Source organism: Amblyraja radiata, chromosome 4 (assembly GCF_010909765.2).
Source record: "Amblyraja radiata isolate CabotCenter1 chromosome 4, sAmbRad1.1.pri, whole genome shotgun sequence".
Taxonomy (NCBI): domain Eukaryota; kingdom Metazoa; phylum Chordata; class Chondrichthyes; order Rajiformes; family Rajidae; genus Amblyraja; species Amblyraja radiata.
Genome location: NC_045959.1, coordinates 1,657,492 through 1,679,119, shown reverse-complemented (window position 1 = coordinate 1,679,119; position 21,628 = coordinate 1,657,492). Strand labels below are relative to the sequence as shown.

The following is a 21,628-nucleotide window of genomic DNA, read 5'->3' as shown; positions in this document are numbered from 1 at the left end:
TAGGTGAGAGTAAGTGTTCGGCATGGACTAGAAGGGCCGAGTTGGCCTGTTTCATTGCTGCAATTGTTATATGGTTATGTGGTTATATGACTTAACCAAATACAACAGCCAATGATTGAAACGTCACGGGCTCAGGAACAGCTTCTTCCCAACAACCATCAGTCTATTGAACACTACAAATACCATCTAAACTATGAACTGTTTGGTTGCACTAAGGACTTTGGGCTATTTTATTTTGCAATACAATTTTTAATTTATTGAACATTTTTTTGTTTATTTTACTATGCTATCTATTGAGTACTATGTTAACAGACCTATTATGCTGCTGCAAGTACAAATTTTGTAGTTGGCTTTTGGTGCATATGACAATAAAACACTCTTGACTCTTAGCTCTTGACAAATATGAGATATTACCAAACCTGATGAAGGGTATTTTTGTTTAGGTATATGTACAACAGCTGTGCTGCCTGAGCTACAGATAGATAGATTAATCTATGCAACTAAATATAGTGCATCTCTTTACGCAAATGAAACATCAAGAAATAAAAACTGCTGGATGTATTTCAAGGTGGAGTTTAAAAATTAATGTTATGGCTTAATTACTCGTGTCTTTTGGATTACTGAGTATAACAGTCAATTTCTTACACTTATTATTCCTCGTAGCCTTATCTTTCCTGGTGTTCGATTGGCATCGGACAGCCAATTCAGTGATTTTCTGGATGGCCTTGGCCCAGCACAGATGGTTGGACGTCAGACCCTTGCAACACCATCAATGGGTGAGTGGTATTGTTATTTTATGTTAATACAAGTAATTTTCTTAGTTGAATATTGATAAATATTCAGTGGTCTTTGAATCCCATATTACTCGACCCCACCACTATCCAAATACAAAAGTGGGTTACTGCTCTTTGAGCACTAATTGCAGTGTGCCTGCTCCAAACCCCTTTGCTACCCTTCCTCCAGCCCACCTTACCACTGGGATATTATAACTACAGACCACTTCCCAAGCCACAGTAATATGGCCAACAATCTCTCCAGCCCAACTTTTGGAAGAGGGACAATTAGACAATAGGTGCAGGAGTAGGCCATTTGGCCCTTCGAGCCAGCACCGCCATTCAATGTGATCATGGCTGATCATCCCCAATCAGTGCTCCGTTCCTGCCTTCTCCCCATATCCCCTGACTCCGTTATTTTTAAGAGCCCTATCTAGCTCTCTCTTGAAAGCATCCAGAGAACCTGCCTCCACCACCCTCTGAGGCAGAGAATTCCACAGACTCGCCATTCTCTGTGAGAAAAAGTGTTTCCTCGTCTCTGTTCTAAATGGCTTGCTCCTTATTCTTAAACTGTGGTCCCTGGTTCTGGACTCCTCCAACACCGGGAACATGTTTCCTGCTTCTATTGTGTCCAAGCCCATAACAATCTTATATGTTTCAATGAGATATCCTCTCATCCTTCTAAACTCCAGAGTGTGCATGCCCAGCTGCTCCATTCTCTCAGCATATGGCAGTCCCGCCATCCCAGGAATTAACCTTGTAAACCTACGCTGCACTCCCTCAATAGCAAGAATGTCCTTCCTCAAATTAGGGGACCAAAACTGCACACAATACTCCAGGTGTGGTCTCACTAGGGCTCTGTACAACTGCAGAAGGACCTCTTTGCTCCTATATTCGATTCCTCTTGTTATAAAGGCCAACATGCCATTCGCTTTCTTCACTGCCTGATGTATCTGCATACTTACTTTCAAAGACTGATGTACAAGGACCCCCAGATCCCGTTGTACTTCCCCTTTTCCCAACTTGACGGCATTTAGATAGTAGGTACTAGACCTGTATGTTACCACTGGTCTGCAGGCACCACTGCAGTTTTCAGCAAGGAGTCTGCTGACAAAATAATATTATCGCCATCCTTCTTGGATCATTCAAATCCACCTTAATGGATGGACTAGAATTTCTAAAGTGTTTAATTCAAGCAATAACATTTGTAACAATTAGTTAACATCTTCTGATCAATGTCAAATGATCACATCTCTAGGAGAGCTCATACCAGAGTCTGGAGCCCACTAGGTCCCACTATGGGAAGTCCAACCTACCATTAGATTGTCTCTGTGAAACCAGAACCTTTGGAGTGAATTTTAACAACCTTCAAAAACTGTTAAAGGACAGACAAGACAAAGGATTGGTATAGCATTGGATAGAAGGTGCTTACAATAAAAACAATAAGATGGATAAGAGAAACATATTTTTCTTTCTCATTTTTGATAGCAATTTGAATAACACAAAATTTAAAATACAAAGATAACACAGCTATTATTCTATGAAAATGACAGGAATGCCATATCTTGAACCTGTAAGTCAGAATTCATACATAATGCGTCAGAACATGTTAATATTCTAAGAATAGAAATATCAGCCTAAATCTAATTTGCTAATTAACCCATGCTAACATTGCAAATATATAAGTGATGCAAGCAATGAAATGTTCAGCAGAGTATTTTGAGACACAAGGTACAGGATACTGAGTTGGATGATCAGCCATGATCATATTGAATGGCGGTGCAGGCTCGAAAGGCCGAATGGCCTACTCCTGCACCTATTGTCTATGTTTTTATGTGCGTACTTTAAATCACAAGCACTATTTCAGACATAAAACAGTCATGTCCAGAATCAGGAACAATCACATCTTGTGAACATGTTGGCAATTTGTCTTGTTTTCAACTTCTATAAAGGCACGAAGGCAGTGAGAGAAATTTTATATCAACACATTAATTATTACTAATATTACACATCAGAATTTTAACATTTTGTATTATATTTATCTCTTCAACAATACATCTTATTCTATCACATACAAAAGAATGACATTTCCTTCCGGAGCCTAGAGAGCCCATGAATGGGAGTCAGGAGGAAATGCCTGCAGGGTGCCGGTTTCTTCTGCATGGAGTGTGTCATGAGGTCTTGAAATACTGTTTATTTCAAACGCTGTCAATTGCAATTCAACCAAATAGCAAAACAAAATGCACACACTGCATTTAGAAAATAGATGCTGATGTATTGCCATGGCTGGGGAGGGGGCAGAACAAGACACTTCAATGCTGTCTAAGTGTTTAAAATTATGACTTATGTGCATCAAGAATCAGCAGTAAATGGAACACTACCGAAACTTAATGCGTGTCTCTCATTGATCTGTCAATTTTCATGTCACTGTCATGACTGAAGTTCTTAAAATAACTGTGGATGTACAAATATTCCTTGCAATAAATTGGTTGACATATTAAAATTAAATTAATCTGACATAGAATGGAAATGTCCTTGTTTCAAATTAGTTCATAAATCATATATTTAGATTAATTCCGACTTCTTTGGGAATACAGATGAAAGTAGAATGGCTGTTGATGACTGCAATCATAAGAGAGGAACTAATTCTGACCATCATTGTTTGAGATGATGGAAATGAAATGGGGCAGATTGTTTAACTCTTTAAAGGGCTGTGCTACTTATGTTGTATACATTTCCCATTCAACTTTCTGTATTTCCTCTATGCCATTCAAAATGTGTTAACTAACCATAAAAGCATCGCGCTTCATCCTCCTCAATGATGTTTTGTAACAAACCACACTGTACTTCAGAGTTACTGGTGGCAAGTTAGTTTTGACTAGGACATACAGGAAACTGCAGATGCTGGAATCTTGAGCAAAATAAACCTGCTGGAAATACTCAGTAGGGGCAGGTGGGCTATGACTTGAAATTGGAGAATTTATATTGACAAGACCAAACATAGACTAGGTGACGGAAATAGGCAACGTTTCAGGCCAAAACCCTTCTTCAGACTGATGTGGGGGGGGGGGGGGGGGGGGGGGGGGGGGGGGGGGAGAAGAAAGGAAGAGGAGGAGCCAGAGGGCAGAGGGAGACTGAGAAGGGGAGGAGACAATGAGGGCTACCTGAAACTGGAGAAGTCAATGTTCATGGGGTTTATACCCCAGCGGCATGAACATGAACATTGACTTCTCCAATTTCAGGTAGCCCTCACTGTCTCCTCCCATTCTCAGCTCTCCCTCAGCCCTCTGGCTCCTCCTCTGCCTTTCTCCTCCTCCCCCCCCCTACAGCAAAACCCTTACATCAGTCTGAAGAAGGGTTTTGGCCCGAAACGTTGCCTATTTCTTTCGCTCCATAGATGCTGCAGCATCCGCTGAGTTTCTCCAGCACTTTTGTCTACCTTCGATTTTCCAGCATCTGCAGTTCCTTCTTAAACATAGACGAGGTGACTCTGTTGTTGCAGACTTGTGCTCAGTCTGCCAATACCAGCTGGTACTCCCAGTTGCTAATCATTTTAACATCCCTTCCCATTCCTATACCTATCCCTCTATTATTGACCTACTCCAGTGCCGGAGCGAGGTCACACACGAACTGGAAGAGAAGCATTTTATATTCTGCTTTGATATGTTACAAACCAATTGTAGGAATATTGAATATTTCAATTTCAAGTAACACCTCTGTACCTCCCCTCTCATTCCTCTTCCCCCATCCTTGTGCGCACACATTTCATCCACCACCCAAGTCACACTGCTCCATTCACTGCACCAAATGTCCATTTTCCATTCCTGAATCCCATATTGGAGTTTAATGCAGATAGGTGCGAGGTAATGCATTTTGGATCAAACCATAGCAGGACCTTCAAAGTGAATTACAGGTCCCTGGGGAGTGTCATAGAGCAGAAGCATTTATGAATGCAGGTACAGAGTTCCTTGAAAGTGGGATCACAGGTGGATAGAGTGGTCAATAAGTCTTTCAGTACATTGGCCTTCAGTCAAGATATTGAGTATACAAGTTGGTATGTTATCCATTTGTGAGACTACATTTGGAATATTGTGTTCAGTTTCAGCCACCCTGCTTTAGGAAGGATGTTGTTGGTCTGGAAAGAGTGCAGAGAAGATTTACGAGGATATAACCAGGACTTGCGGGCCTGAGGTACAGGGAGAGGCAGGGCAGGCTAGGACTTTATTCCTTGGAGTGTAAGATGATTAGGCCGATCTAATAGAGGTGTAGAAGTTTATGAGCGGAATAGATAGAGTTAACGTAGTCTTTTACCCAGAGTAGTGGAATCAAGAACCAGAGGACATAGGTTTAAGGTGAGGGGAAAGATTTAATAGGAGCCTGAAGGGCGACATTTCCACACAGCCAGTGGTGGTAAATAGCATGGGCTGCCAGAGGACGTAGTTGAGGCAGGCACTATAACAATGCAAAAGACATTTGGTTTAGAGAGATATGAGCCAAACGTACCCAGGTGGGACCAGTGTAGACGGGATATGGTGGTTGGACTGAAAGGCCTATTTCTGAAGTACGTCTGAAATACTTTTCAACCCTCCCCCCCCCCCCCCCCCCCCCTTCCTACCCCATCCACTTTCAACCATATCCCTCTTTCTCGTTTTACATTTTATTCCTATTTTCCTTTCTTACCTCACCATTTTGTGTCTCTAGCTTTTGTCACTTACTTACCCCCCCCGACCTGTACCCACCCATCACTCGCCAAGCTTTCCCTCACCCCACCTGTCTTTTCCAGCTTTCTCTCTACTTCATATGTCTGAAGTAGGGTCCCGACCTCAAGCATCATCGGTCCATTGCTTCCACACAAGGTGCCTGACCCACCAAGAACCATATAACCATATAACCATATAACAATTACAGCACGGAAACAGGCCATCTCGACCCCTCTAGTCCGTGCCGAACACATAATCTCCCCTAGTCCCATATACCTGCGCTCAGACCATAACCCTCCATTCCTTTCCCATCCATATAACTATCCAATTTATTTTTAAATGATAAAAACGAACCTGCCTCCACCACCTTCACTGGAAGCTCATTCCACACAGCTACCACTCTCTGAGTAAAGAAGTTCCCCCTCATGTTACCCCTAAACTTCAGTCCCTTAATTCTCAAGTCATGTCCCCTTGTTTGTATCTTCCCTACTCTCAGTGGGAAAAGCTTTTCCACGTCAACTCTGTCTATCCCTCTCATCATTTTAAAAACCTCTATCAAGTCCCCCCTTAACCTTCTGCGCTCCAAAGAATAAAGCCCTAACTTGTTCAACCTTTCTCTGTAACTTAGTTGCTGAAACCCAGGCAACATTCTAGTAAATCTCCTCTGTACTCTCTCTATTTTGTTGACATCCTTCCTATAATTAGGCGACCAAAATTGTACACCATACTCCAGAATTGGCCTCACCAATGCCTTGTACAATTTTAACATTACATCCCAACTTCTATACTCAATGCTCTGATTTATAAAGGCCAGCACACCAAAAGCTTTCTTTACCACCCTATCTACATGAGATTCCACTTTCATGGAACTGTGCACAGTTATTCCCAGATCCCTCTGTTCACCTACATTCTTCAATTCCCTACCATTTACCATGTACGTCCTATTTTGATTTGTCCTGCCAAGATGTAGCACCTCACACTTATCAGCATTAAACTCCATCTGCCATCTTTCAGCCCACTCTTCCAACTGGCATAAATCTCTCTGTAGACTTTGAAACTCTTCTTCATTACCCGCAACCCCACCTATCTTAGTATCATCTGCATACTTACTAATCCAATTTACCACACCATCGTCCAGATCATTGATGTACATGACAAACAACAGTGGACCCAACACAGATCCCTGTGGCACCCCACTCGTCACTGGCCTCCAACCTGACAAACAACCATCCACCATTACTCTCTGGCATCTCCCATTCAGCCACTGTTGGATCCATCTTGCTACTCCACCATTAATACCCAACCATTGAACCTTCTTAACCAACCTTCCATGAGGAACCTTGTCAAAGGCCTTACTGAAGTCCATATACACAACATCCACTGCTTTACCCTCATCAATTTCCCGAGTAACATCTTCAAAAAATTCAAGAAGATTAGTTAAACATGACCTTCCAGGCACAAATCCATGTTGACTGTTCCTAATCAGACCCTGTTTATCCAGATGCTTATATATATTATCTCTAAGTATTCTTTCCATTAATTTGCCCACCACTGACGTCAAACTAATAGGTCTATAATTGCTAGGTTTACTCTTAGACCCCTTTTTAAACAATGGAACAACATGCGCAGTACGCCAATCCTCCGGCACTATTCCCGTTTCTAATGACATTTGAAATATTTCTGCCATAGCCCCTGCTATTTCTACACTAACTTCCCTCAATGTCCTAGGGAATATCCTGTCCGGACCTGGAGACTTATCCACTTTTATATTTCTCAAAAGTGTCAGTACTTCCTCTTCTTTGATCCTCATAGTTTCCATAGCTACTCTACTTGTTTCCCTTACCTCACATAATTCAATATCCTTCTCCTTGGTGAATACCGAAGAAAAGAAACTGTTCAATATCTCCCCCATCTCTTTTGGCTCTGCAGATAGTTGGCCACTCTGACTCTCTAATGGACCAATTTTATCCCTCGTTATCCTTTTGCTATTAATATAGCGGTAGAAACCCTTCGGATTTACTTTTACCTTACTTGCCAAAGCAACCTCATATCTTCTTTTAGCTTTTCTAATTTCTTTCTTAAGATTCTTTTTACATTCTTTATACTCCTCAAGCACCTCATTTACTCCATGCTGCCTATAACTATTGTAGATATCCCTCTTTTTCCGAACCAAGTGTCCAATTTCCCTTGAAAACCATGGCTCTTTACAATTTTTACGATTTCCTTTCAACCGAACAGGGACATAAAGATTCTGTACTCTTAAAATTTCACCTTTAAATGTACTCCATTTCTCTTCCACATCTTTCCCATAAAACAAACTGTCCCAATTTACTCCTTTTAAATCCTTTCGCATCTCCTCAAAGTTAGCCTTTCTCCAATCAAAAATCTCAACCCTAGGTCCAGTTTTGTCCCTCTCCATAATTATATTGAAACTAATGGTATTGTGATCACTGGACCCGAACTGTTCCCCAACGCATACCTCTGCCACCTGACCCATCTCATTTCCTAACAGGAGGTCCAGTACCGCCCCTTCTCTAGTAGGTACTTCTATGTATTGTTGCAAAAAACTATCCTGCACACATTTTACAAACTCCAACCCATCCAGCCCATTTACAGAATGTGTTTCCCAGTCTATGTGTGGAAAATTGAAATCTCCCACAATCACTACCTTGTGCTTACTACTAATATCTGCAATCTCCTTACATATTTGCTCTTCCAATTCTCGCTCCCCATTTGGCGGTCTATAATACACCCCTATAAGTGTTGCTACCCCTTTCCCATTTCTCAGTTCCACCCAAATAGCCTCCCTAGACGAGCCCTCTAATCTATCCTGCCAAAGCACTGCTGTAATATCTTCCCTGATAAGCAATGCAACACCTCCACCTCTTGCCCCTCCAATTCTATCACACCTGAAGCAACGAAATCCTGGAATATTTAGTTTCCAATCACAGCCCTCCTGCAACCATGTTTCACTGATCGCCACAACATCATACTTCCAGGTGTCAATCCAGGCTCTAAGTTCATCCACTTTTCTTACAATGCTCCTAGCATTAAAATATACACATTTAAGAAACCCACCCTCTCTTATTCTCTGATTATTTTCTTTTTCTTCTCTCTCCCCTACATTTTGGGTCAGAGTGCTACCATTCTCTGCCCCCTGCTTCACACACTGACTGCTAGCTTTCCCAATTTGGGTCCCTCCCCCCAACCATATTAGTTTAAAGTCTCCCCAGTAGCCTTTGCAAATCTCCCCGCCAGGATATTGGTCCCCCTTGAGTTCAAGTGCAACCCGTCCTTTCTGTACAGGTCGCACCTTCCCCAAAAGAGGTCCCAATGATCCAGAAACTTAAATCCATACCCACTGCACCAGTCCCTCATCCACGCATTTATCCTCCACCTCGCTCCATTCCTACTCTCACTGTCGCGTGGCACAGGCAGTAATCCTGAGATTGTTACCTTTCCAGTCCTTCTCCTTAACTCTCTACCTAACTCCCTAAATTCTTCTTTCAGGACCTCTTCTCTTTTTTTACCTATGTCGTTGGTACCTATATGCACCACAACCTCAGGCTCCTCTCCCTCCCATTTCAGGATTTCTTGGACACGTTCAGACACATCCCTGACCCTGGCACCAGGGAGGCAAACTACCATCCGGGACTCCTGTCTGCGTCCACAGAATCGCCTATCCGACCCCCTGACTATAGAGTCCCCTATTACAATTGCCCTCCCCTTCTTTTCCTTACCCTTCTGAGCAACCGGACCGGTCTTTGTGCCAGAGGCCCGGCCTCTGTCGCTGCCCCCAGGTAGGCTGTCTCCCCCACCCTTACTCAAACGTGAGTACTTATTTTCAAGGTGTACAGCCACCGGGGTACTCACCAGTCCCTGCCTCTGCCCATTGCCCTTCCTAACTGTGACCCAGTTTTCTGTCTCCCGTGGTCTTGGAGTGACCACCTCCCTGTAACTCCTTTCTATGACCTCCTCGCTCTCCCTGAGCAGACAGAGGTCATCGAGTTGCTGCTCCAGGTTCCTAACGCGGTCCCTAAGGAGCCCCATCTCGACGCACCTGGCGCAGATGTGGACGTCTGGAGAGCACTCAGACTCCATGACCTCCCACATCTGACATCCAGAACAGTAAACTGCCCTGCCCTTCTTGACTTACTCTCTTTTAATTAAGAAATCTATCACACATTCAATTCCGTTTCCCTGGCAGCACAGCTAACTTAATAGAATTGCAGACTACGGTTACATGTTCTTCAAGTTAGATACAAAGGATTTAAATACATCATCAATCTTGGCGAAGCTTTCAAGTGTACAACACTAGAAGGAAAATGGCAAGTTCATAAAAAAGCAAAAAGCTAACATGCTTTGTTGATTCTTTTTTCATGTACTGCAGTATTATACTAAGTGTATTCTGAAATCTGCTGACTGTCCATAATAGATTGAGGTCTCTGGAATAGACGTTGTGAATTGAATGGAAACTCAGGAACAGCACTTACAAAACAAGACACAAAGTGCTGGAGTAACTCAGCCTGTCAGGCACCATCTCTGGAGAGCATGGATATGTGATGTTTCATGTTGCAACCCTTCTTCAGACTGAATTGAATGTCCTCTTTCAAGGAGTATAATTATCAACCAGAAAAAGAGGGTCATTGATAACAGGGAGAGTTGACTCTATATTAATGTTTTCATCAAGCAATTCTGGACATCAGGACCACAATATTTGAAATGGACTCAATATCAAACATTGGCTTCAATTGTACAATATACTGATGCATTGGATTTGGTCTTCTCTCTCTGCAGGTGACATCCAAATCGGCATGATGGATAAAAAAGGGCAGTTGGAAGTAGAGGTTATCCGAGCTCGAGGTTTGATGGGGAAACCCGGATCCAAAGCTTTACCTGGTAAACAAGTTTGTTTCTTAACTTTTATGTACAGGCTGCAAAGCAGAGGTGAATAAAGTGAGATGTTGATGGCACTTCAAACAATAATGACCTAGAAATTGTGATATTTTGTGCTGTTTCTGAATGGCAGTGTCATAATTTGGTTGAAATTTCAATTTCAATTTTCCAACAGTCCATCTGGGATCAGTCTTTCTACAACATTGGTTTGATGCATTCGCTCATAATGTGTGTGCCATAAATGCACCAGATATCTTGTGTGAAAGATGTACTGGAAACCAGGAGAAGAACCCTTCTCCCCATCCCATCACTGTGACATTTAAAGGGATCCTTAAATTATGTTTCTAAGTTATGGGGGCACTAAGCTACATATGAGAGTAGACTGCAGAGTTGCATGGAACTTATATTTCACAGATAAGGTGAAGGCTGAGTCGAAGGATGCAGTTTATGCATAAAATAATTGTGGCCTCCACTGAGCTTCTGGCATGAGGGCACAAAGAAAAGGCCTTCTTGTCAGAGGAGGCTAACAGAAATCTTGGAGAAGGTCTCTAGCCAGGTGATCCTACCCCAAGCATTTCCTTAAGCATTGTTGGAATAGTTGAAAGTGACCAGCTCCTCTTCTCCACAATCCTCTGAATCTCTGCACGTGATCATGCCAGGCACCAATCTGCTGTCACTGACATCAATTCCGTGAGCCCTTACCCGGTAAGACAAAGAAATGAAGGTTAATGTTGACTGTAAGATGAGAAGTGCAGGTGTAAGAGTTGTGATCGGTGGAATTGTTATTACATAAACAATTGATTTATGTATGAGCCAACATGTGTGTATGCAGAATGGGAGGGTTATTGGAAGATAAGATTTACTGTGGCTTTCTGTGATCTTGCAGAATGTTGCAGTTGGCATTGGTCCATTCCCTATTGCTACTTTGTGCTTAATCTAGTTGGTTTCCTGGCCCCCTAAGTGTGAAAGACATCTCTTTTCCTCTTCACTTCGTCCTTAGCACCTCGAGAACAGCATCATAAAATTAGGGAGCTGACGTTTGTCCCTGGGCTGCTGAGGCTTGCATTAAATCTTTCCAGATTGTGTACAGGAACTGAATTGAGGCTTGCAGTTGTAGTTGGAGACCACACGCTGTTCCCCTTCATTCAATGTTAAACTCTTCTGAACAAGCAATTCTTAAGATTACAGTCTGCATTCATGCACCAATGTATGATTAACAGGGCAGATGCTCCAACAGTGTTATGGGGCGTTTGCATAAAATTCCTACACAAATCCACAAATCATAGTACATTTACTGGATCAACTGAATTTATTGGCTAATTTCTTTACCTTTCCACTTGAAACGCAACCTGCTGTAAAACAGATTATTTTTTTAAGTTTAAGTGGCACAGACTCACAATGATACTTATTTTTCTATTTTCTTTTCTATTCTTAAAATAATGTGTTACAATTGGGTGAAAACCTGGTTGTGTGAACAGTCACAGTAAAATAAGGAATGGAGGGCTTAATCACCTAGAATTTTAAGCTGCAGGTAGCAGAGGTATTTGTCCATATTTGCTAAAAATGTCATTAAACAGACAGATCTGACTGCAATTAAATCTTTGGGCGGAAGCGTCTATTGACTGGCCGCTTTATTAAAGTTGTGTTTATGTCTGGCTGGGGCAGTTTTGACATTCCAGAGTTGCCTCCCAGAGGGAAGTACTAATAATAAATATATAATGTCAAAAAGATTAAGCCAAAGCACAAACATACTGTATATTCCTGTTATTATTTGTTTTGAGGAATTTGTGACAGAATGATTTCAATACTAAACTGCACATTCCTTGAATGTTACAACATTTTTTGACAAACATTCTATAGCAGGACAGCTAAACAGTATGTCATCATTGTAGAAAAAACGTGATATTATAAAAAATGTTACAGCTACAAATTTATGTCAAAATATATGAATCATTCCTGCTTCCGTTCTGTTATTTATATTTTGCCTGAAATACATCTTGTTAAACTGCTTTATAATATTCTGCTGTCATTCAGCTAACCTAAAATAACATATTTTTCCCATTACATTCAGAACAGTCAGTCATCCATGTATTAACATGTATTCAAATGACAATTCTTTTCTTCCTTAGCACCATATGTTAAAGTTTATCTATTGGAAAATGGCATCTGCATAGCCAAAAAGAAAACAAAAGTGGCACGAAAAACACTAGACCCTCTGTACCAGCAACAGCTGCCATTTGAAGATAGCCCCCAGGGAAAAGTTCTTCAGGTAACCACACTTTATACAATTCTTTTGGTTCAAACACATGTTTATCTAAACACAGTTTATTGGGGTGATACCAATTGTCTGCTGTGATCACAGTTATAAAATAACATCCAGCTTCCTGAGTTTGTCAGAGTTTGTCCTGTTTTCACTCATAATGCCAACATAATGTCCAGCCCTAGCTTAAAGGGCCTGTCCCACCAGCATGCAACTGCATGCGGCAAGCGCGACCTAACGTGGTCGCTTGAGCCGTACAGCCTCGCGGGGCCGGTCCCACTTCGATCGCCGGAGCCGTATGGAGTTGTGCGCAGCTGGTCCTGACATCGCGCGGGGCTCCGAAAAACTGACACTGTCCAAAAATTCCGCGCGGCAACTGCCTGCCAGCCCGCAGCCACATTGAGGCCGTACGCACCGCCTCGATGGGCGTGCGCAGCGTCTTGACGGCGTACACCTAGCGCGAACTTCCCGCGGACTTCGCTCGAACTTCACGTCAACTCGTACGGGATCACTCGACCTCCGCGCGGCCCCCGCTTCCCGTTTGGTTGCGCTTGCCGCATGCAGTCGCATGCTCGTGGGACACGCCCTTAACTCTCAATAAATAGCTGAAAGCCTGCCTAGTTGGATCTCTAATTTCTATGAATTTCATTAAATTCTTATCATTCTCAGTATATTCTTGGAAGAAACAAGGTTTTAATTTCCAAACTATATTGCAGCTGCACACTAATGTATATGTAGGAGCCATAATAGTACATTATTAGCCAAGTATGTTTTGCAACATACGGGGATTTTGATTTGCCATACAGTCATACTAATAAAAAGCAACAAGACACCCAAATATGTTTTTAACGTGAACATCCACCACATCGACTCCCCCACATTCTCATTGTTTCCCCCAACCCCCTCCCCCACCCCCCACATAAAACAAACCAGAGAACATTAACACATACTTTTAAAACTAAATATAACAAAAAAGACTAAAGACAGACAGACTGTAGGCGAGGCTGCCATCGCTGATGGCGCCACCCAGTGTTAATATCCACTAAGTGTTCCCTTTACTTGGATTCCATTGGGTCCTGGTGTCTATTAGATTAAGTGGGAGAATACATTGCCACCCAGCTGGCCCGCGAAGCCATCCTTTCTCTAAATGGGAGGAGAATGAGGCTGATTCGGCAGAAATTCTCCATAAATAAATGTTCTCCTAAATTTGTACACTCTGAAGATTCAGTAAGACCAGTTTGTTCCTACATTACCATGACTCAAGGCATGTTCACTTCCTATTAGATTTGCATTGCATACTATGAAGAGTGTGTGAATGGGAAGATGATACAGGAGGAGGGTCTCATATTTATGGGTCACTGTGACTGATTCTGGGGAAGTTGGGAGCTGTGCAACCAGATTGCACCTCAACAGTACCAGGATAAATATCTGCAAGGGGTAGGCTAATAGTGTTCAAGAAGGAACTGCAGATGCTGGAAAATCAAAGGTAGACAAAAGTGCTGGAGAAACTCAGCGGGTGCAGCAGCATCTATGGAGCGAAGGAAATAGGCAACGTTTCGGGCCGAAACATTGCCTATTTCCTTCGCTCCATAGATGCTGCTGCACCCGCTGAGTTTCTCCAGCACTTTTGTCTACCAAGGCTAATAGTGTTGTTGGGGAGGGGTTATTTTGCTCTGCATTAAGTTAGGGAACATAGGTTCAATTGGGAGAAGAGCAAAGTGGGAATTGGAAAGCAGAAAATTAGTTTGGAATGCGGAGCTGCAAACAGCCACTTGAAAAGAAATCACTCAAAACAAAAAGAGGCATTCAAGAAATAGATTTTTAAGTAATTCCTCAATGATGGGACTAGCAAAACAAGGTGTGTAGATAAGGTAAAAGGTGAGTAAGATAAGGCAAAAGGGGTATGTTTATGTACAACATTGAGAGCAAAATACTCCATTAGCGAAGGTGTAGAGGATGGAAATAAGCATCTTATTAAAACGGTTTGTGGCTGTCTTTGGAAAAGAGGAGATTGACGATGATTTTCTAGTTGTCAACTTACGTCAACTACCTTTTGAGATTCTTGGTCATAAATCTCACCCATTCCTCTACACATTTCAGTATTTCTTATTTGATGTATTCACTTGCATGATCTGAAGTGAATTTAATTTCCAACTTTTCTTCCCAAATGACCAGACTATTTTTATCTGCCCGAAATTTAAAGGTCTCTTTCAGACTTTTAGAAAAAAACAGTGAACTATTTAATAGGAAGAGTGAATTAAGGTGTTTAGAATCTTTGAAAATTGATATACTGCTAGTATATCCCAGATTGTTAAAGGAAGCAAGGAAGGAAATCTAGAAGGTGCTGATATTAATGTTTCAACCATATCAGAATGCAGGCATAATGCCCTGTGCGTGGAGGACTATCAACATTACACCTTTAAACCAAGTAATTAGGGATCAGTTAGTTTAACCTCAGTGGTGAGTAAATCATTCAAATCAATTCTGAAAAACAGTATAAAGGACTGATTCATTTAGGATGAAAACACAAGAAACTGCAGATGCTGGAATGGACATGTTAAGGGGATCTCATATCTGACATTTGATGGAACGTTCTGAGAAATTGATAAGAAGGGTGAATGAGGGAAATGCAATAGATTTCATCACCAGGAATTTTAACAAGGCCTTTGACAAAATCCCACATAGCAGACTGGTCAGAAAGCTAAATGCCACTAAGAGAGAGTGCAAATTGCATCCAGAATTATATGAGTGATTGAAAGTTAATGTTGGGTGGGTGGGTGTTTCTGTGCCTGGAGGACTGCTATGAGTACAAGGACCTTTTTATTTTATGATGTCAACTGAAATGTAGGGGCACGATGAATACGTTTTGAATGATTTGAACAGTGATCATATGGTTAATATTGAAAAGGAGAGCTTTATACCTCAGGCAGATATAAATGTTATGCTCATTTGGCAAGGAAAATGGGAAATGGAATTCAATTCAGTGAAATGTGAGGTTGTGCATATAGGAGGTACAACAAAGCAAGAGAAGATAACAAACAGGACAATACTGTACAACAGGTGAGACCTGAGGTCTACAAATCTTAAAAGGATTAGGATTGGTTAACAATATGGGTTGCTTTTCTTTATTATTCAATGCACAGAACTGGGAAAATTGGCTCAAACAATAAATTGACATGGTAGTTGAGGCCAGTTCATTGGCTATATTTAAGAGGGAGTTAGATGTGGCCCTTGTGGCTAAAGGGATCAGGGGGTATGGAGAGAAGGCAGGTACAGGATACTGAGTTGGATGATCAGCCATGATCATGTTGAATGGCGGTGCAGGCTCGAAGGGCCGAATGGCCTCCTCCTGCACCTAATGTCTATGTTTCTATGACATCAATTTGGACATAGCTTGAATACACCATGTTGTTCATCAAATTAAAGGAATTTACAATTAATCTTAAATCACAATCCTGATAATTTCATCATCCACAAAACACTGAAATAAGTAGAAGTCCTCTATATAATTGTGTGAGCCTCAAAACGTTGTTGATATTTTATGGGGTGGTAATATTCTGTACAATAATGTTAAACCCTCACCCCAACTTCAAAATCTTTCCCCCATGCACCATTAGCAAACAGTGTATTCGCATGAGGTGAGCACATGCCTGAATGTATTCATGACTACCCTTGAGTGGTATCCCATGGCTACCTACCCTTGGCACACACATTTCCAACTATCCAGTGAGCTAGATGCAGACTTCAGCTTTCATAGATTATCTTAAATTTAAGATAAGTGGAAGGGGTTAAGAAAAACGCTAAATAAAATAACCTGGAAGAATTACAAGCATATTCATAAAAGTTACACATATATTCCAAAGATGTACAATAAGAACGGCTTATACCTTTCACATTTCTCTCAGTGTTTAACGGCCAATGAAGTCATTTAAAGTGTATTCACTGTTAGTTTTCAGGAAATAGCTAACATAATTATTTTTCTCCTTTAGATAATTGTGTGGGGTGATTATGGACGAATGGACCACAAATCCTTCATGGGAGTTGCACAGATCCTACTGGAGGAACTTGACCTGTCCAACATGGTGATTGGCTGGTATAAACTCTTTCCCACCTCCTCACTCGTTGATCCAACCTTGGCCCCACTGACAAGAAGAGCTTCCCAATCATCACTTGAGAGTTCATCTGGACCTTCTTATGCTCGTTCATAGCAGTTGTGAAAGTGTTGCTATAGCAACCAGCATTCAGCTCGCAGGTCGCAAGCCCTGGTTACACTGCATGCTTGATGTTGTGTCTTCTGAGCCTGTTCCTAGGGATTAAAAGCGTTCCTGTGTTCTCAGAGGAGATTGCACACATTGTGCCCTGAGAAGGTCCTTAGTTAGGGAAGGAGTTGGCGTTTTGCAGAACTTATATGGTTGTTGGAATTAAATGACTATTTTTTTTGTCCAATCAGAAGCCATGGATTTAAAAACAAATAAGTAAGAACCTATCAATCCACACAGCAAAAGCCCTAATTTTTCAATGAACCATTTTCTCTTTTTGTTCTTGATCCTTCTTGAATCGCCTGATTCTCCTACCCCACCAGATTGGTTCCTGTAAGCAATGGCCACTGATGTCATGAAGGCCAGCTGGTTGTTAGTTCTGTGAGTCAACATGGAAGCCTCATTGTGTGGAAAGTTGGAAATAATGTCCAGTAATGACTGCACATCACCAGACGGGGCAAAGCAGAAAGGAGTCAGCTGAGCAAAACTGTACAGAACAAGAGATTTACTTTTTTTTAAATGCAATGCATAGCGATGTGGTACTGTCATTCAAAACCAACTTGGAAGCTTCAGAAAGATTCCACAGTGATTCCCAAAGCGAGAGGGCCATGTGATCTGATATCATTGTTTCTCTGCTGATATACTGTATGAAATTGAAAAAAATGCATGGACACCAATTTAGCCGAACTTAAACAGAAAAAAAAAACATTTCAAATTATTTTCGAGGCTGAAACTTGCAAAAAACAGCCATTTTCAACAATTTATATTATTTTTAAAAAACGTTTCACCAGTGCATGGTTTTATGGGGGAGTGAATGCAACAATAGGATAAAATTACACCGTGTTTCCCATATTCAGAATAAAATCATTCACGTCTGTCTTTTGCGGACTAAGAAGATTATTAAGGAAGGGCTTGTCTGAATACACGTGATTTCAACATGACATTAAGAAGTGTCATCTTGCAGACAAAAAAAACATGGTTAAATTAATGACACAGACCTTCAAAGTCGGATATTATTCACAGATTACACATGCTGCTCTGTCCCTTTTACTGGATAGTTTATTGTATGCTCTGAGTATGACCTCTGTGTCTCTAGCCACTAAAGCCCCTCATCTGGGTTAAAAGTTGCAGAGTGTTAGTGCATTTTGATTCCTTGGGTAGAGTATACATTTTAACAACAAATAAAAACAAAATGATATGATTTGCAAGCATGTTGAAAGTATTTTTGCAACATGGCTTGGGCAACACACTGCAGTAATTCAGCATGCATTTGACAAACAACATTTTGCAGTATCCTTTTATTGTACAGTGCATGATGACATAGAACTTATTTACATTTTCTCATCTTAAATTGAATTCTACAGCAAATAAAGGAATTGTGGGCTCATTGTTCAGAAAAAAGTAATAAAATAGTTTCTAGCAAGATCCAACTTGTACATACTGTAGGAATCAGACATTTTTTTCTCTGAAATGAAGTAGCATTGATATTAGCAGAGGACGAATCAAGTAATATGGTATTAGATGAGATAATACCAGCCGGGTATAGAAATCATCCCATCAGATGTTCAGTTTTGCGGGTTTGAAAAGTTTGCGTTCCATAGACAGGATTACTGGAGGTCAAACTGTTTTGCTGTAAAGTTCAATTTTCACACATATATTTGTGCAGTTTAATGAGTACTGATGTTCCCTTGCTAGACAGAGCTGAAAATTGGCCATTGGAAACCACGTTATTTATCTGTCGTTTTTGCATTCCAAATTGAACTCTCCACCCTGTTAGTTTCCCACCATGCTGAGACATCTTCCCCCTAACCCCACACCTCAATTGAGAAATGTTGGTTTGGCTATATTTTTTAAAAAGTGCTCTGTAGACTGAGAGATTTGTATGGTGGGAGGTGGCGAAGAACAGAGTTTGCCACGGGAGAGAAGGCTGATGGAGCACTTGAATGATCGTCAATGAGTATGCTTGAAAACCATTAAAAAGGAAAATGAAAAATGCCTTTTTTATTTCATATTTGTGGTGCAATTTTGTTTAAACCAAGCGTGATTCTTGGGTCTTTGTCTCATGACTAAAGTATTGTAGATGAAGTCTTGAATGTTGAGTTGTCTAAAAAAATCCTAGTGTCACAAAAATAACACTAACCTCTTGGGATTGGAGTTAGCAGTGGCCATCAGCTACTAACACCAGTTTTTCAACATTGCTGTAAGCAACTACAAGTCTGGACCTACAATGTTTATCTATTTTTTAAGAAAAACAGCGTTCCAAATTACAAAATTTATTTCCACAATGCTGTCCCATTATTGTGACAGCAACTTAATTTACACGCATCTGATTATTTTGTGCATATTATTCTTGCTTATAATGATCTTTCAAAAATTGTAACGAGAAGAATGTTAAGGTATGAAAGATTTGTACATACTTATCATTACGCAGTATTTATTTGAGGCAATATAATTTTTTAAAAATATTTTTCACATTATGTCTGCAAATCTGTTTATGATTTAGTCATGACAACGGCACTATTCCAGTAAAACACAGCTGTCTTGTACATAGATTTTAAGTAAAGGGACACTGATGTTAGGTTACTGGATAACTGGCCTGTATGTGACAACAACTAATGTAAAACAAACTCATTTCTGGTGATGGTATTTAACATGGCTACACTATTAATAAAAACATTTCTTTACAGACCTGCATGTCATGTTTTATTTTCCCCGCTCTCCTCAGTGTTTGTGATATGGCAAGATTTTCTTTTTTTCAGTGGCCTGTTTGTGTTAAGAATTGCAGCTGAGAAGTTCCATGGTGTACCACATACTTCAACTAACATTTAATGCATAGTGATCATAATTAACACTTGTATTGTTTATGTATGTAATAAATATTTCAGTAAAGTCAGAAAATATATTCCAAATGCAGCTGGGAACAATTGTTTGGGAATGGTTGTTGTGGTGCTTTTTATTTGGGTCTCCAAAATTATATGTGATGTATAATACATCATATTCGCCTGATTCCTTTCCACACCAATCATTAATAACGTGCATACAGATAATCTGGCATTTTAGATAGTTGTGACTAAGGCCGAATGACATGAAAGATCTTTAATAACAAATGACATCTATGGCTGAATCTAGGGCACAGAACTATTGCTGGAAAAGGTAATTTAGCAGCTTACAATGACTTATTAATTAGTTCATCAACCACAGAGAAGATGAGTTTTTAATTAGTAACTGATAATTATAAAAGAAGAGCAATAAGAGTGAAGGATGCACTGATCCTACAGTTATGCACCTAAGGTGGGTCACAATTACCTGCACTGGCATGAGAACTAAAAAGTTTAATATAATTCAAGACTAAGGTAACTAATACACACCAATACTTACGTAACTGATACTACAGTGAAACATTACACTGTAAAGATACGTTGCTACATATTTACATAATATTGATCATGGATCAATAATAATTAATTGGCTACAGAATTGGAGCTCATTCTTTATTGGTGCAATCAATGATAGTGGCTGTGCTGGAGTTTCTTTGTTGAGAAACTCAATTATAAAAGTATATGGATAATTTTCACATGCAATTCTGGTTGGTAGCTGAGATTATTAATGCCTTGGCTGCTGGGCAGTGAATCAAATCTTTAAAAATACTTTCCAAGGCAGCCATAGTAGTGCACCACAAAGGGCTGCATTGTGGTGAAGGATAGAAAATGGGTGGTGGGAGGTACACAGTGCTGTTCTTTGTGTCAGGACACACCCCAATGCAGAGAACAACCGAATAAGCCTCCATGTGGTGCGTATTCTCAGATGACTGCAAGACTCATCAATAGGCCATTGACTTCGGCGTTCTGCTCTGAAATGCGCAGCATAGACATTTTAATGGACAAAGTGGAATGCAGAATCATTACTCTTGCAGAGGTTATTGGCAAAATATCAATGTCCATCACACAAATCAACATCCCTTCCATTTACTCCTTTATACCTCACGCTGCCTTGGCAAGGCCAGCAGCATAATCAAGGACGAGTCGCACCCTGGCCACTCCCTCTCTCATCAGGCAAAAGGTAAAGACGTGTGAAAATGCACACCACCAGATTTAGGGACAGTTTCTTCCCAGCTGTTATCAGGTAACTGAATCATCCTTCCACAACTGGAGAGCAATCCCGAACTACTATCTACCTCAATGGTGCTCCTCGGACTATCTTTGATCAGACTTTACTGGCTTTACCTTGAACTAAACGTTATTCCCTTATCATGTATCTATACACTGTAAATGGCTCAATTGTAATCATGTATTGTCTTTCCACTGACTGGTTAGCATGAAGCAAAAGCTTTTCACTGTACCTCGGTACACGTGACAATAAACAAAACGAAAACAGTGAGGATACATTAATTTGCCTCTCTTTGCCGATGCTGCAGGGTTTGGTTTATGTTTTAATGCAAGTTTTTTTTTTTAAACAGCTGATAGGTTGCAGAGTTAACAGATCATTTCCACCAGAAAATGTGGTTGGTTGTTGTGCTCTGGATGCTTGTGTTTGATGGTGTCCAAAGCTAAAAAGTCAGATGCAGAAAGTGACATGAAGGTCTCTACTGTCTATAACTATCCCACAACCACCAATAGACCATTGTGGGCTCCATCTTTCCTTGATTATCATGGTTTTTTTGCATAACTTCCATTCATTTGTCAGCATGAAGAAGGGTCTCGATCCGAAATGTCACCTATTCCTTTTCTCCAGAGATGCTGC

General features: G+C 40.8%; 1 protein-coding gene across 9 annotated transcripts in view; it reads left to right on the top strand.

The window, feature by feature from the left end:
- Positions 1-19,576, top strand: part of rims2 (regulating synaptic membrane exocytosis 2) — a 922,071-nt gene extending 902,495 nt beyond the window's left edge. For 8 of the 9 annotated variants that reach the window (XM_033018898.1, XM_033018899.1, XM_033018901.1 and 5 more), the window contains 4 exons: positions 664-776; positions 10,271-10,372; positions 12,499-12,638; positions 16,619-16,837. In XM_033018898.1, the coding sequence (XP_032874789.1) occupies positions 664-776; positions 10,271-10,372; positions 12,499-12,638; positions 16,619-16,837 (574 nt within the window). Of the gene's footprint in view, positions 1-663; positions 777-10,270; positions 10,373-12,498; positions 12,639-16,618 lie in introns of all 9 variants that reach the window. The other variant, XM_033018897.1, reaches the window with a different exon arrangement.
- Positions 19,577-21,628: the final 2,052 nt, after the last annotated feature.